General features: G+C 42.6%; 1 protein-coding gene across 2 annotated transcripts in view; it reads left to right on the top strand.

Moving 5' to 3' along the window:
- Positions 1 to 17,907, top strand: part of LOC120548109 (stromal membrane-associated protein 1-like) — a 293,451-nt gene that overhangs the window by 22,731 nt on the left and 252,813 nt on the right. For both annotated transcript variants that reach the window (XM_039784116.1, XM_039784117.1), the window contains exon 2: positions 13,922 to 14,055. In XM_039784116.1, the coding sequence (XP_039640050.1) occupies positions 13,922 to 14,055 (134 nt within the window). The remainder of the gene's footprint in view (positions 1 to 13,921; positions 14,056 to 17,907) is intronic.

The following is a 17,907-nucleotide window of genomic DNA, read 5'->3' on the forward strand; positions in this document are numbered from 1 at the left end:
TGAAGAAATTCCTCAATATGCATTAAGGTGTTAAGACAATTTTTTTTAATTTTCAGAAATCATCACCATCATGCCCACTATGTAAGTTGATTGGAACATTTCGGTCACCTAAAAATGTCTAAATTCATCTCAGCGTTCGGTAGCACCTTGCCAACCAAGGCTGAAACCATACACAACACTGGCTTAGCTGCGTCATCATCCCCAGCTCCACCCTCTTGTCCAAATATGTTCACTTCATGCTCCAAAATACAAATATGGAGACGTCAAAATTACAAAGTGCTACCCACAAGGGGTCGTTTTATCTTGAAATTAATAATACATCCAAAAACCCTGATCTGATCTCCGATATGTTCCCCTGCCATGTACGAAAAAAGATCTTAATAGATGGGCTGCCGAGGCTCCCTTTTTTGGGGTAAAGAATCACACTTAAGGAGAGAAACAGAAAAATTATGAAAAGTTATTGCGTAGCTGGTTAATTGAGACTTTCACACTGAGATTTGAGGCTCATAAGATACATGGATATTCTCAGTCACTGTGGTAAATTGCTAAATGATGCTGGGGACAGTTACTACTGATGGATAGCTAACATGTAAGTGGGAGGCTGCTACATACAGTATAGCAGCATCAGACTCCTCTCCAACTAAATCTCAGCCTAAACACTTGGCTATTAATAACAGCTTGATGAATTACAGACAATCCTAACGATAGTGATTCAATGAAATATGTATGTCCATATAAGCAATATGCTGCCACTGTGTTGGGTCATTGATCCACTTAGACAGGGGAAGACTATGGTATCGCGGACGCCAACGCTCAGGTTCAGGCAAGGTCAAATATGAATAAATATATAAAAACAAATATCGGACATGTGTTTAAAACAAATGTTTCTTCAACCCGAATTAAATCCACACTCCAATACACATTTGTCAAAATTATGATCCAAGCACACGTCGAACTGCATTGACATCCGTTCTCTATCCCCCAAAAGGTGGAGTGGCATTGACGTTTATATGTGCCGGTCAGATGTATGGGCAGACCTTAACTCCTTTCTCTTGAAGGCCGTTGCTGTATTTCTCAGTGAATGTGCACTCATGCAGTGTTCAGTGAGAGGTGAAACTTCAATTCCACAGTCAACAGCCTTTATAAAAAGCTTTTGAAATTAGAGGTAGATTTAGATTCATACTGATGAGATGATAGCAGTTTTAAAAATAAGACTAGCTAATAATATTGTTTGTCAGTTCAGTTTAGCTTGACTTAATTTCTTTAATTCTTGCGTGTGTAAACCCAGCCCGATCTGCTGGTGATTTGATTTTGCCCTGCAGCTCAGGCTTGAAACCTGTACATTTATCTATCCTGCTTCAGTTACAATTTTGCGGGGACCAATCACAAACTGGCTTATCCACCGGGGGCGTTATTGGCGGGTTTAACACGATGACGATAGAGAAGCGACTAGGGCTGGGCGATATGGCCTAAAAATAAAATCCCCGATTTTTAAAAAAAATATCAGATTTAAGATTTAAATCGATTTTTTTTCTCCCTCTACTTAAAATCAATCTGCAGATGACAAAGAAATTGTTCAAAACAAGTTTTATTTTGTTTTGACTCATACACACACATGGGGCATGTACCATTATGATTATTTATGCCAATTTTGTGGAAATATAAATTGGTTCGAGGTTTTTTTGGGGGGGGGGGGGCTATATATTCAACAACAAAATGGATGCGTGAGATAAAGCTGTTTTCATGCATACAGGTGGTAATTCACTTCTCGTTCCTCGATAAAAGTTCAAATCATTTTAACGTTATTGCGCAACCTTGCCCCTATTTCCACCTGTTGCTGAGTAACGTATGTTAACATCCCATGGTCTCTTGAATGTAGCATACCTGTAGCAAGCTCCTTCGTAGTGATAAAAACAAACGTCGAACGGAGCTCCGTGCTACAGAGCGGCGATTGCAAGTTGTTGAAGCCGCTACAGACCTCCGTCACAGCTCGGTTGTATCAGCAGCATTTAGTAGATGTGTTGAGCCGCAAAAGAATTCCTCAACACCGCCTCTGGTGCCCGCATGGTGCTCCTTCAGGTCAGCTGTAGCTGGTGGTTCAGTTACCGAGAATAGGTGACTCTCAGCCGATCTATCGCCCAGCCCTAGAAGCGACCAAGCAGCTTTTTGTTTACATTCAATAAGCTGGCCACCGAAGCGCAGCAACCCGGCAGATCGGGCTGAGTTTACCCAGTCTATGATGGCTCTGCATTTTTCTGCTTATTTTAGCTTTTCCCAAACCAAAAACACAAAAGCAAAAGTACAAGTATGTTTTTATTGTTTCCCCATCCCCAGTCCTATTCTTGTCAAGCATTTCAAAAGAATCCTGCCATTCAAATCAACGTAGCGCAATGGTCAGAGCGGCAGCCATTTTTATGTGTAACATTGCCATGGTAGCGGAAGTGAAGACAAACGAGCAGTGGAGGAGTAACTACGAGGCAGAGAGCCATCCGCTAAATGAGTCAAATTAAATTAATGCTTCATCCACACAAAGCGCGTTGCTATCGCCACAAGTGACAGCTTTATTCGGCTTGTTTTCTGTTAACGATGTGGAAAGGGAGTACGGCGGAATTAGCAAGATACATTTAGCCAACTAACAAGTGGTTCACACGCACACAGCCAGCAATTACCACCATACCACATAGGTAAAAAGAGAAATTGAACATTACAAACAAAACACAAATACAAACAAGCATAAGGCCCAGTGCTTAGAAGCAGCCCTTTAGCCTAATTATGATCAAGAAACACTGGCAGTACAACCAAAACTAACATCAACACAGGTGTAAGTGGAAACAATACCAGATATTATCCTCTGCCACCACAGCACCAAAAGAATTACAATGAAAATGCAACTATAAACAGCAAAGCAGCAGAATTCCCTGGATTCACAGTTCAACCGCAAGCTGGCATTCACTTTGAGCTTTATAAACTAACAGGTAGGCTACAGCATCTGCATTAGTGCAGAACACCCGGTTTTACTGCAACATCACTACCAGTGGTGGAAGAATTATACAGATCTTTTACTTCAGTAAAAGTACTAATACCACATTGTACTGCATTGAAAATGTTACTTAAGTAAAACTATGCAAGTATCATCAGGAAAATGTAGCCTACTTTAAGTATCAAAAGTGAAAGTACTGAATGTTGAAAAATCCTCACAGTTTTTAAAACAAACCAAACAGTTCTGTCAATCAACTAAGTGTTTAATCAGCTAAACATTTCAGGTGGACTTGTGGGCCAAAGTATTGTTGGGTAGTTTAATTTATTATAAAACACTGTATTGTTTACATCCAATGGGCCCACCACCTGTGGGAGGAACCGCTGGGGTCGGGTGCGCTGCCATGGGTGGCAGACGCAGGCTCTGGGGACGTATAATGTCACCTCTCTGTGGGGGAAGGAGCCGGAACTGGTGCGGGAGGTGGAGTGCTAACGGTTAGATCTGGTGGGGCTTACCTCTACGCACAGTCTCGGTTCTGGAACCATACTCCTGGATAGGGATTGGACTCTTTTCTTCTCCGGAGTTGCCCAGGGTGTGAGGCACCGGGCGGGTGTGGGGATACTCACAAGCCCCCGGCTGAGCGCCACAACGTTGGAGTTTACCCCGGTGGACGAGAGGGTCTCCTCCCTACGGCTGCGGGTTGTGGGGGGGGAAACTCTGACTGTTGTTTGTGCATATGCACCAAACAAGAGTTCGGAGTATTCGGCCTTCTTGGAGACCTTGAGTGGAGTCCTGCATGGGGCTCCAGTGGGGGACTCATTGTTCTGCTGGGGGACTTCAACGCGCATGTGGGCAATGATGGAGACACATGGAGAGGCGTGATTGGGAGGAACGACCTCCCTGATCTAAACCAGAGTGGTTGTTTGTTGTTGGACTTCTGTGCTAGTCATGGATTGTCTATAACAAACACCATGTTCGAACATAGGGATGCTCATAAGTGTACTTGGTACCAGAGCACCCTAGGCCAAAGGTCAATGATTGATTTTATAATCGTTTCATCTGATCTGAGGCTGTATGTTTTGGACACTCGGGTGAAGAGAGGGGCGGAGCTGTCAACCGATCACCATCTGGTGGTAAGTTGGGTCAGGGGGTGGGGGAAGACTCTGGACAGATCTGGTAAGCCCAAACGGGTAGTGCGATAAATTGGGAACGTCAGGAGGAGGCCCCTGTCCAACAGACTTTCAACTCACTCCTCCGGCGGAGCTTTTTGTGCATCCCTGTGGAGGCTGGGGGCATTGAACCCGAGCTGCGGCTAGGAGCTGTGGTCTTAGGGTCTTAGATGCCTCAAGGAGCGGTAACCCACGAACACCATGGTGGACACCGGTGGTCAGGGAAGCTGTCCGACTGAAGAAGGAGTCTTTCCGGGATATGTTATCCCATAGGACTCCAGAGGCAGTTGCAGGGTACCGAAGGGCTGCAGCCTCTGCCGTGAAAGAGGCAAAGCAGCGGGTGTGGGAGAAGTTTGGAGAAGACATGGAGAAGGACTTTCGGTCGGCACCAAGGTGCTTCTGGAAAACTGTTCGCCACCTCAGGAGGGGGAAGCGGGGAACCATCCAAGCTGTGTACAGTAAGGATGGGACACTGTTGACCTCAACTGAGGAGGTAATAGGGCGGTGGAAGGAGCACTTTGAGGAACTCCTGAATCCGACTAATGCGCCCTCTATGTTAGAGGCACAGCTGGAGGATGATGGGGGATTGTTGTCAACTTCCCAGGCGGAAGTCAACGATGTAGTCAAACAACTCCACAGTGGCAAAGCCCCTGGGATTGATGAGATCCGTCCAGAAATGCTCAAGGCTCTGGGTGGGGAGGGGCTGTCCTGGTTGACACGCCTCTTCAACATTGTGTGGAAGTCTGGGACAGTGCCAAAGGAGTGGCAGACTGGGTTGGTGGTTCCCCTTTTCAAAAAGGGGGACCAGAGGGTGTGTGCCAATTACAGGGGTATCGCACTTCTCAGCCTCCCTGGTAAAGTCCACTCCAAGGTGCTGGAAAGGCGGGTTCGGCCGATAGTCGAACCTCAGATTGAAGAGGAACAATGTGGATTCCGTCCTGGTCGTGGAACAATGGACCAGATCTTTACTCTCACAAGGATCCTGGAGGGAGCCTGGGAGTATGCCCATCCGATCTACGTGTGTTTCGTGGATTTGGAGAAGGCGTATGACCGGGTTCCCCGAGAGATACTGTGGGAGGTGCTGCGGGAGTATGGGGTGAGGGGGTCTCTTCTCAGGGCCATCCAATCTCTGTATGACCAAAGTGAGAGCTGTGTCCGGGTTCTCGGCAGTAAGTCGGACTCGTTTCAGGTGAGGGTTTGCCTCCGCCAGGGCTGCGCTTTGTCACCAATCCTGTTTTTAATATTTATGGACAGGATATCAAGGCGTAGTCAGGGTGGGGAGGGGTTGCAGTTCGGTGGGCTGGGGATCTCATCACTGCTTTTTGCAGATGATGTGGTCCTTATGGCATCATCGGCCTGTGACCTTCAGCACTCGCAGCCGAGTGTGTAGCAGCTGGGATGAGGATCAGAACCTCTAAATCTGAGGCCATGGTTCTCAGCAGGAAACCGATGGAGTGCCTACTCCAGGTAGGGAATGAGTCCTTACCCCAAGTGAAGGAGTTCAAGTACCTTGGGGTTTTGTTCGTGAGGGGACAATGGAGCGGGAGATTGGTCGGAGAATCGGCGCAGCGGGTGCGGTATTGCAATCAATTTATCGCACCGTTTTTGCCAGAAGGCAAAGCTCTCGATCTACCGGTCAGTTTTCGTTCCTACCCTCACCTATGGTCATGAAGGCTGGGTCATGACCGAAAGAACGAGATCCAGGGTACAAGCGGCCGAAATGGGTTTCCTCAGGAGGGTGGCTGGCATCTCCCTTAGAGATAGGGTGAGAAGCTCAGTCATCCGTGAGGAGCTCGGAGTAGAGCCGCTGCTCCTTCGCCTCGAAAGGAGCCAGTTGAGGTGGTTCGGGCATCTGGTAAGGATGTCCCCTGGGCGCCTCCCTAGGTAGGTGTTCCAGGCATGTCCAGCTGGGAGGAGGCATAATAACACTGTTATTAACAGCAATAATGAAACAGCAGCACAATAAGTATTGTTGTATAATCATCCTACCTTTAGAATTTTTTCTTTCTTGATTTTCACCACCGCAACCACCCTCTTTAAAACCTCGGTCCAAAACTTCTAAAACTATCAGCGCGTAACATACGCAAGCATTACCTGTGGCACTCAAATCCCTCATGTTCAGCTAGAGGTACAGCTGCATTTTTCCAGTCACTTGAATTTAACTGTTCCCAAATAATTTGCGCGACATAACATGATGCCTTTTGAGGGGGAATACAACAGCAATTCTCTGCATTTCACCATTTGCTAGTTTCATTTTAAACTGGGTTTTGGAAAAGTAGCCTACCTCTTTTGGTGTTTATGTTGTCTTTCTGAGGCAGCAACATCTGCGTCTTTGTTCTGGCAACTTTTAGATCCCATTTTAATCCAATATGCCCTCATGTCTTCATCAATTTTATCCCAACATGCAGGATCCGAGCTGTAGGTAGCAGGATTTTCCGGCCTCCTTTTTTGTCCTCCTCCGCAGCAACAGGGGGAGCGGCTGACCCCCAAGCAGGTGAACTGTTTCTGCAGCATGGCGTGTCGGTGGCTGGAGTTTCTGACCTGGCCCCTCTGTCTCAGACTCCCTCCTATGATTGGATAGATGTGACCCAAGTCACATCTAGATCCAGTCAGCTACAGTTTTTTATTTATTTTTTTATGTTTCTTATGGGCCAATTAGGATCTTTTTCTGTTCACGCTGAAGTAAATTTAAAATAATAATAAATTGCCTGGCCAAAACGGGGCCCCTGCACACGTGGGGCCCCTAGGCTGCAGCCTACGCAAGCCTGTGCATTAATCCGCGCCTGCACACACACACACACACACACACACACACACACACACACACACACACACACACACACACACAACACACACTCACCTAAAGGATTATTAGGAACACCCTACTAATACCGTGTTTGACCCCCTTTCGCCTTCAGAACTGCCTTAATTCTTCGTGGCATTTATTCAAGAAGGTGCTGGAAGCATTCTTTAGAAATGTTGGCCCATATTGATAGGATAGCATCTTGCAGTTGATGGAGATTTGTGGGATGCACATCCAGGGCACAAAGCTCCCATTCCACCACATCCCAAAGATGTTCTATTGGGTTGAGATCTGGTGACTGTGGGGGCCATTTCAGTACAGTGAACTCATTGTCATGTTCAAGAAACAAATTTGAAATGATTTGAGCTTTGTGACATGGTGCGTTATCCTGCTGGAAGTAGACATCAGAGGATGGGTACATGGTGGGCATAAAGGGATGGACATGGTCAGAAACAATGCTCAGGTAGGCTGTGGCATTTAAACGATGCCCAATTGGTACTAAGGGGCCTAAAGTGTGCCAAGAAAACATTCCCCACACCATAACACCACCACCACCAGCCTGCACAGTGGTAACAAGGCATGACGGATCCATGTTCTCATTCTGTTTACGTCAAATTCTGACTCTACCATCTGAATGTCTCAACAGAAATCAAGACTCCTCAGACCAGGCAAAATTTTTCCAGTCTTCAACTTAGGGTTGCACGATTATGGCCAAAATGATAATCACGATTATTTTGATCATTATTGAGATCATGATTAATTATCACGGTTATTTGTTGATTTTAGCCAAAACAAATTTTATTGTCACATAATTATATAATTATAACTGCTTTTACATCCATATTGTGCTACATTCCTACTAATACATCCATATTGTGCTACATTCCTCCTTTATTGAAGGATACTGTGAAGGAGTATGCCATTTCAGCTGTTGTGCGACCGCTTTCCACACATGCATGTTTGCCGTGAAAGACACAGGCAACGCAATTTTCTGTTCACGTTAACGGCGCATGTGGTGCCTGGTATCTACCAGACGAAATAGCTACGTGGATTTCTGTGTCTCATTACACTGCCACTTACATGTCTGCGTTGCGCTCTGATGTTCCGAAACCCACGTTAGAGGCAACATAAACATCGCTGATTGTCACGCTAGTAAACACTAATAACACGTTACACAGGAGGTAACGTTAGCCTACCGTTAGCCACAGTAGTAACTGGATTAAACACGGCTAAAATGCTGACTGCTAAACAGTGTAGTGTGTCTGTATTTCACTGTAGGATTCCAACAGCGGGACGTCCAACAGTCTGCTGCTAAAGCTATGAGCTAAAAGACACAAACTAGCACTGGTCACTGCTGTTGTCTGAAAAACAACACAGACGGGACAAAACGTTGCGTTTACTGGTAAACTGGTAAACATTGTGACCGGCTTATGATGACCGACTGCTACCTGTTGTGGAATTTTCCTCACGTTACTCTGTCCTCTGTGACTGTCTACATCTAGAAACTAAGCTGCACGGTGCAGGCAGGGAACAGCTCTGATTGGCTCATGGAGACGTGCATACAGTGCGCTGCTCATGTAATGTGGTCATGTATCTGTGAAATGTTGATGTAATATACTAGAAAATGCATTTCCTGCAGAAAATGCGTGGGAATGCTGAATAGCTGAATTGCTAAAGCTAAACTGGATGAATAGCTTCAATCCGTAAGAAGAAGTTGAAAAAGTGAAGTGAGAATAGTTGGAAAAAGTGGAAATCGTTTTAATAAGTATGAATTTCATTAAAAAGTTAAAAGCTGACGCTAAACTGAACTGTTGGCTTTAAAAGTTGAATATGACAAAATATGTAGAACGATGTGAGGTCTGAGTATATTTTCTAATTGATAATGACTCAGAATTGCAGAAATATTAAACAAATTGTACGAAAAAGCTTAAAGCTCAAATGCATTGCACTGCACTGCTGAAACATCTGGAACATTTTCAGAGTTGGAAGCTAAACTGCATTACCTAAATAAGTGAAGAGCTTGTTAGAAAAGCTGGACGCTGAACTGTAATACTGTCAAAGATGAAAGCTGAAATAAATTGCCTGAAAAGGCGGAAAGAAGAAATACTTTGTATTATTATCAGACATATACACTGCATAGAACGAAAAAGCATCAATCTAGCTGAGATGAGATGTGAAATGTATTAGGTGAAAAGAATGGGGCTGAACAAGAAGAAACAGAGAAGAAAAGAGAGAGAAGAAAGAAGAGCAGGAGAGAAGAGAGAGGAGAGAGAGGAGAAAAGAGAATTAAGAGGAGAGAGAGCGAGGAGAGGAAAGATAGAAAAAATTAGAAAGATAGCAACTTTGACTAAAATTGACTAAAAAGGCTGAAAGTTTAAATACTTTGTATTATTATCAGCCATATCCATTGCGTAGAACAAACAAGCATGACCCTAAAGAGCTGAGAGGTGGATATATTGCCTGAAAAGATATATGGATGAAAGCCATATGGATGAAATCACAAATCACAAATGACCCTGGAGGGAGGGAGGGAGGGAGGAAGATAGAGAGAGACAGAAGGAGGGAGGGAGAGAGAGGAAGGGAGGGAGGGAGAGAGAGAGAGAAGGAGTGATGGGGAGAGAGAGAGAGAGAGATTGAGAAGGAGGGAGAGAGGGAGTGAGACAGAGAAAGGGGGACGGAGACAGAGGAGGGAGGGAGACAGAAGAGGGAGGGAAGGAAGCATAGAGAAAGAGAGGGAGGCAGGATGGAGGGATACAGACAGAGGGAGGGAGGGAGGGAGACAGAGGGAGGAAGACAGAAGTAGGGCGGGAGACAGCGAGAGATGGAGAAGGAGGGAGACAAAGACAAAAACAGAGGAGGGACGGAGACAGAGAAGGAGGGAGGGAGGGGGAAGAAGAAGAAGAAGATATTTTATTTATATTAGGACAATGCACATTAATCAACATTTCTGTAAATGCGCCAGTGTTAGCCAGTCGGCTAACTTTCAACTGTAGTCGTAGTTGCATGCATGTCTTTATGGTGGGAAGAAACCGGAGCACCCGGAGGAAACCCACGCAAGCACGGGGAGAACATGCAAACTCCACACAGAAAGGCCTGGGATGACCTGGGATCGAACCCAGAACCTTCTTGCTGTGAGGCAGAAGTGCTAACCACTGAGCCACCGTGCTCCGCCACAGACAGACACAGACAGATAAGTCTGTGAAAGGGTTGTCATGGCTACTAAGTGCCTGTGACCATGTTTATAAACATGCTTTGATGTCTGTGATGAGATCATTTTGAAGTGTCATCAGTTAAATAACGAGCACCTGCTCTTAATATGTCTCCTGTAGCACACTGCAGCTATTCAGAGACACTGAGAGCGAGCTCTCAAATAAAGGCTCAGACTGCCAAAACAATGACTGCTATCAGTCAAATGACGTCATCCTGAGCACCACAAGGCCTTTTTGAACGTATCGGTATAAAATTTATATGGATAAACTTAAAAATGTGGGCATATCAGCGATTTGAAATAATGGTTCGTTCTGTGTTTCGCTGGAAAATATGGAGGACGTTTACCATTGCAGCGAATGGAGGAAGATTTGGAACTCTTGTCATTTGGAAGCTCATTGAGCCAAAAGTATAAGGTATATCGCATAACTGAGACAAAGACAAAAATACCTACGTTTTGATGTATAAATTGTGTATGACTAGTAGATATTGTGGGCGTGAGAGCAATTTATAGAGAAGGGACAAAGATAATTTTTTTAAAGTGATGGTTCGGAGTAATTTCACCCTACGGTCCTTTGCACCATGACCTCGAGCCAAACACCTCTTCAGAAGCTTTTTCGGTCGAACAGAGAGTAGCGTTATCAGCTGAATAGCTTTAGCGGGGGGGCTAATGGATCGGTACTCTCACCATTACCCCACAATAATGCCCGAATAAAACGTCTACGCTCGTACAAATAAGTTATGCACTCATAAAACGATGGATTGAAAGTTTGTAAGTACCCAGAAGTGTATTAATAACACTTTGCCTGTTGGCTTCTGGCGCTCTGTTGCTGCTGCTGCTGCTGTTACTACCGGGCAGTAAGAGTGCTTAGGGCCGTCTACAAATTACTATACCGAAAGAGATGCAACAAAAATATTTATTAATTTAATGATTAAATAAGGTAATGTCTCCAAACTTACCTCAATTATAACTTGTCTCCTGCTAGTTATTCTACAGCACTTACTTTAAAAAATAAGTTAAATTAATAAATATTTTTGTTGCATCTCTCTTTCGGTGTTGTAATTTGTAGACGTCCCTAACATCGTCTTACTGCGCAACCAACAACAGCAGAGAGCAGAAGCCAACAGGCAAGTGTTATTTACATACACTTCTGGTGTACTTACAAACTTTCCAATCCATCGGTTTTATGAGTGCATAACCTATTTGTACTAGTGTAGACGTTTGGTATCATTTCGGCATTATTAGTGGGGAATGTTAAGAGACACTCGGATCCAGTGGCCCTGCGCTAAGCTATTCAGCTGATAACGCTACTCTCACGCCTAACTCTCCCAATGTTCGACCCAGGTGAAAAAAGCTTCTGGGGGGGGTGTTTGGCTCGAGGTCATGGTGCAAAGGACCCTAGGGTGAAATTACTCCGAACCATCACTTTAAGGCTCTGTGCTCTAGCTATGACATCATCCACTCTAAGCAGCGCAATACCCACTCTGTTTAATCGATAAAAAGTATAAATAGTAGAAAAAAAGTTGAAGTCTCATCATTAGCTGAAAGAGCTGAACATTTTAAAAGTTAAATGGTTTTAATAGCTGAAAGTATGCAGAAGTTACGCAGAGCCAAAAAATGTACGGAAAACCGAATAACAATAGTTGGAATGCTGTTGAACAGCATTCCCACTAAAAATAAAGAACAGAATAACAATAGTTGGAATGCTGTAGAACAGCATTCCCACAATTAGTATACAATGTATCTGCTGCATGATTGTGTAACTCTCACTATGTAGTTCTTTAGAAAGGCCTGACCAGGGACTGGGGTTGCAAATTAGCCTATTGGCTAGAAACCTTTTATGCAACACATCTACCCATATTCTATGGCTTTGACTCTGATAATTATGTATGTAATAATGTACGCTGCATTGTCCCTGACAAATAAACTAAGAAAAAAAGAAAAAAAAGCACGATGCGCGGTCACAGAAGGCTTGTATCATGTGGACGTGCCAACAGTTTTGTTGTCATTACTTAGAATTCCTCATGGGGGCGGCAGAAACTATGCACTATAGCTTTAAGAAAAAAATACAATGTTTGTTTTAATAATAACAGGCATGGTTTACTTCATAGGCTATGTACTTGTTTATTACATTATCTAGGTGACAATACAGTGATCCTAGGATTGTGTTTTGAAAAAGTAACACTTGAATAAATTTAAATTTGACTGAAAGAGACAATTATATTGTTAATCACAATTATTATACAATTATATAGAAAATTAATTGTACAGTAAAATTTTGAATTGTTACAGCTCTATCCAAATCCATGTTGATTTTATTTAGTTTTTACATAGGACCACATTTTCCATTTTGGACATGTAAGTTTAGCTATCAGGCAAGTAAAACTAAAAAATGTTAATGTCGAGCCCTGTCTTTAGAGCAGTGGCTTGTGGGATCATTTAAAATTCCTGTGTCTCCTCTCAACAGACTTTGCACGATTGAGTGTCAACAGGAATCAAAGTCTTGTCTGTGTCTGCCTGGAGCTTCTTTACTTCTTCTGTTTCTGTTCAGCAAGCGCATGGCCTTGTTTCTTGTTCTCTACCAGAGCTCTCTACCTTATGTTTGTTATTTTTGCAGTGGACTCAGTCTGGCAAGCACAGTTCCAAAATCCAAACTTGGACTCTCCACAAATTGATTCGGTTTCACTTGTATGCCATGATAATTCATCCTGCACACAAAAAATGGATTTAGATCTGTATTTCACCCTGTTGTCATGCCACATGTAATGGATAATGGGGGAGATTTCCTTGTTTTTATTTCTGGTTTTTGAGGATTTGGCTTTATGAATAAAAAATATTCTATGACCCTTAAACTAATGAAAGCTTTTGAAAATCAGTTTATTAATCTCAAAGCTGCTTTCATTCAGCTAAAATGCCTGTTTTTATAGTACCTTTTTATATGGAGAAATAGGTTTTTAATTATAGTGACATTTAATCAAAGCTATTAATCACCAAATGAAAGCAATTTAGTATGCATGCAATAAAAGTGCATGGATGCTATAATTATTCAGTCTTCAGAGACCAAATTTGAAGCAATCTTAAATCAATAAATCTGTAACAATCTTTCTGATTTGGAGTTGATTTAAATGCAGCCACTCTTTAGACACGACTTACATTTAATATAAAGAATTATATGTCTGCACATTTTCTTGGGTTCCAAAATATGGGATATTACTTCCTGAGCAATTTTGATAAGAATGTGTTCAAAATGTCTCAGGATAACATCAAGTTGAAGTATGTACTTTTTTGAAATACTACTTTTTTTTTAAGTGAGACAATTTCACCAAAGTAAGTAAAGGCTTTGAATGTTAGTGCTGATTTTGATCTTTTCTTATTAACTTCTTGGGTTTCTGCTCAACTCTGATAGTGTACTGTACCTGCACACTACTGCACTTTCCAGAAATCTCCTGTCAGTCAAACAGCTGAAGTGAGAGTTGCCTGTGCATTTTTAAAGCACATTTTTGATGGACTGTGTTAGGTGAAAAATTTCCGAGAGAATAGCGGTCACACGTTTGCTTTTTCATTTTACACAACCAAGTTTTAATTAATCACTTCCACAATTTAGATTTGAATTGAAAGGGAATTGAAAGACTGAATCTACTTTATCTCAAGTGTCCCTTTTTGCAGCAGTGTTACTGAGTCAGTTAAACTGACAACACAGCAGGACCTTTACACTAACATTTGAACGTGTGCAACTTTTCTTTCTCTTTCTTTTCCCTTTTCAGGTCCTCGATGGGCATCATGGAACCTCGGGGTGTTCATGTGTATCCGCTGTGCCGGCATCCACCGCAACCTGGGTGTCCACATCTCCAGAGTCAAATCTGTCAATCTGGACCAGTGGACACCCGAGCAGATCCAGGTACGCACACGCACAAGCACACACACACACACACACACACACACAGGCACGTACACAGGCACGCACGCACGCACGCACGCACGCAGGCACGCACGCACGCACGCAGGCACGCACGCACAGGGCTATACACACACCTTTAACACACAACTCACACCAGCATGGAAATACTGAAGTGACACCTTAAGTATTAGAGCACCAGGCCCCTTGCCCACTGAGTCGGAAATGTTCATATGTGTTTTATCGTATGTCATCTTAAAAATTTGGTCACGTAAAGAAACCTTGCACCGATGCGTATTAATTAATCTGCTGCGAAAATTCTTGCATAACAAAGTCTTCAAGCAGTGAGGATGATTTTGTTGTTCTCTTTCTTCTTAAAAAGAGAAAAGGAAATAGGAAATTTTGGGTCCATCTAATCTTGAACTTGCGCAGAGAGCAAGGAGGGTTCCACATCGTTATCAAGGAGCTGCGAGATTATCCCCATCCATTCAGAGTTGACTTTAGCATGTCAGTGCTTTGATGCGCGAATAGCTTGCGATACTGGAGCCACATATTAAAAAAGATGACTACTGAAGACAAAGTGGATCAACTTGTTGGACGCCATTCTTGGCTTTGCCTGTACAGTGGCTCTGAAGTGTCAAAACACCTCAAAATGCTTGCTACAGATGTGAAACATAATGCAGAAATTGAACCCAATCCAAAAAAAATTATGACGGAGGAAAGTTTTGGAGGGAGTGTGTAAACGTGATTGACACAACGTGAGGTAGTATTTATTTTATTTGGGGATTTTATTTGCGAAAATGTTGGGATGAAAAATTTGGACCTTAGTTTCTTGCGGCTTCTCAATACTGTTGCTCAGTTTGCATTTGTGAATTTGAACTGGTCTCTACATAAAGGGTCCAATAGGGTCCACACATAATAACTTTTACACTGATTTATAGCTGATAATTCATATCTATGATACTGATCAGATCAATTTGGAGTTGATCTCTTCTAGTCCTGGCCCGTAGCCCCGCTATCAAAAATGAGATGTTCTCACTATGATGATTTCAAACATTTACTTTTTACATTTTGAAGTTGGAATAGTCAACCTGCCGTGCGGCAGAAACAGTGAGAACAGTTAGTGAAAAAGGCCACCAAATGGTCAAATAATTATTGTTTGCATGTTGGCCTTTCAAAATCACTGGAGTAGCACAATGTAATTTCTGTTGTACGGTTTTCCTTTAATCCCTTTGAACCGAAATGACCCACTTTGTGTCAGAAATTGCTTCCTTTCCTCTCAGATTCTCAGGAAATTGAAACCCACAGAAGTTGTACACATTCTGCTGGAATCAGCATAGTACATTATTTTTGATGTTCACCACAAAAGTACAAAATCCACATACAAATCATATAAAAAAAGATGATCCTTAGAACTTACGATGTAAGAGTTTGCCCTATAATTATCAAATTTGTTTTTCTCAGTATCAAAAGCAGGTCTGCAACAACTAAGCAATTAAATCATGAATAAAATTGCTTGCAAAAATTTTGCCAATGAATTTAATCATCGATTAGTTGGCTCTATGTTACAATGCGTGACATTATTCCAGTGTCTCTCCGACCTAATGATCAGCTAATTAGCGTTAGCTAAATCTGTCCTTTTATCCTTTTATGGTGCAGATTTACATAATCTTTTACATGACCCAAAGCATGATGGAACCCTAGTTGCAAAACCAAAAGATCCTACATTTTCATCCCAAATAGAAATACATTAAATAAATCATTGGGAGTGAAAAAAAAACCTTTGGACATGCACGCAAAAAACCCAATTCTATAGTATGATCTATAGCATGACTAATGTGGGAGTAAAAACCGAGCAGCGCATTCACATACTCACACATACTCAATTTTGAACATGCCTCATGCTCAGCAACACACATGTAAACACACAGCAATGCTCAAGGAATATAGAGAACTGTAATCAGTCTGTGCATGGTAACTAGCATGTCTCATTGATTCAATTACACACAATAAATCAGGGGCCCGTTTCAGGAAGGAGGTTTAACAAACTCTGAGTCTAACCCTGAACTCTAAGTTGATTTACCCTGAGATGGGAAACTCTTGAGTTTTCGGTTACAACAGCTGATTTGAGTTGGTTCAATCAACTCAGAGTAGGTTCACTCAGAGTTAAGCGTGTGCACCACCACTATAAAAAGGCAGCATGAATTAACTTATATGATACTATGATTCACCATGGTAACAACCACAAACAAACTGGTCGGCGGCAATACTCATGTGCACATACAGCGAGTTTGAACATGTATTTTGTTATCAAAGAAACACAGCGGCTGCTGCAAAATAGCGAGAATTGGTATGAGGGGAAAATTGCTGCTAGAGTTAATGCGTAAGCTATAACATAGTGTGTTAATTTCATATTTAATCACAGGTAACCTTTAATATTACTGGTGAAAACTGGAATGGTATTACACCTATAATTTCATGTAGGTGCAATCCTGTGGGCGAGAAAGTAAACTACTACTAATCCCATTCTGAGGTTGCAGCACCATGTCATTAACAGAATTATGATTTATAATAATTAATTTCTTTTTAATGGCTCTCACTAGTTTGTGTCCAGGGAACACTGCCAAAATGTTTAAAAAATGTTTCAGAGCGAGTCACATTCTTCTGACGGCTATTTGCTATACAGTGGCTTTACTAATATTCTCCGCACCACCAATGTTGTAAAGAAAACTGCCATTTGCTAAAAAATTTAATGCACCACAAAGAATGTGCTGGGATGTAGAGCATGTCCACGATGGGTGACATTAGTGATATGAGAATGGATAAGGTTATGTAGGCTACATAACTGATAGAAAAACAATACCGCTCAAATAGGTAGTTATCTGGAAATGAAAATACACCTGTAGTCGGGCCTCAATATCATCTCCCAATGTATGTTTAACTCTCTGCGAAGTAATACAGCTTCTTCATCAACGGGTTCGTTGACTAAAGGAAATGCCATGTTTTGAGAAAAAACGTTTTATAGTCTGCCTAACGTGGGTAATAAACCAACACTGTTTATTTATTCATGCAGATAACAAACTGCGCTAAAATGCGCCTGATACAGACTGAATGAATTAAGGAAATGAAAGAGTGCTGTGTCAGAGGGAGGAGACGAGGTTTATTGAAGAAAACCTGCTCCCGACCAGAGTTTCCCTCATCTCAGGGTTAACAAACTCAGAGTTTTCGCTAAACCTGCTTTCTGAAACGGGCCCCAGGAGAACTGTGTGTGTGTGTGTGTGTGTGTGTGTGTGTGTGTGTGTGTGTGTGTGTGTGTGTGTGTGTGTGTGTGTGTGTGTGTGTGTGTGTGTGTGTGTGTGTGTGTGTGTGTGTGTGTGTGTGTGTGTGTGTGTGTGTGTGTGTGTGTGTGTGTGTGAGAGAGAAACTCACCTAAGCATGCCAGTAATTTATTCAGTCATCCACTTGTGAATTTATCCAATTGTTCGGTGTGTACATTATGTGCACACAACCTTAAAGGTGTGTGTGTGTTTCTTCAAGGCAGTGCCTATACATCAGCTGAGTGTGAGTCCAAAGGGTCTCACTCTGAATGTTAATCACTGTTTTCAATGACTAATTAATTCTGGATGGCTGATTATTCCGACTCTATCTCCTCCACTTCTCCTATCATCACCCCATTTATCACCCTCCTCTTAATTTAGCTGCGACACATACGGCCAGTGTGTCTTTCACTCTGTGTGTGTGTGTGTGTGTGTGTGTGTGTGTGTGTGTGTGTGTGTGTGTGTGTGTGAGCGCGATTGGAAAGCAGTCAGCGGGCACATTGAGTTGAATGCAAATTAATTAATGAAAGGACTCACT

Source organism: Perca fluviatilis, chromosome 19 (assembly GCF_010015445.1).
Source record: "Perca fluviatilis chromosome 19, GENO_Pfluv_1.0, whole genome shotgun sequence".
In the NCBI taxonomy this organism is placed as follows: Eukaryota; Metazoa; Chordata; class Actinopteri; order Perciformes; family Percidae; genus Perca; species Perca fluviatilis.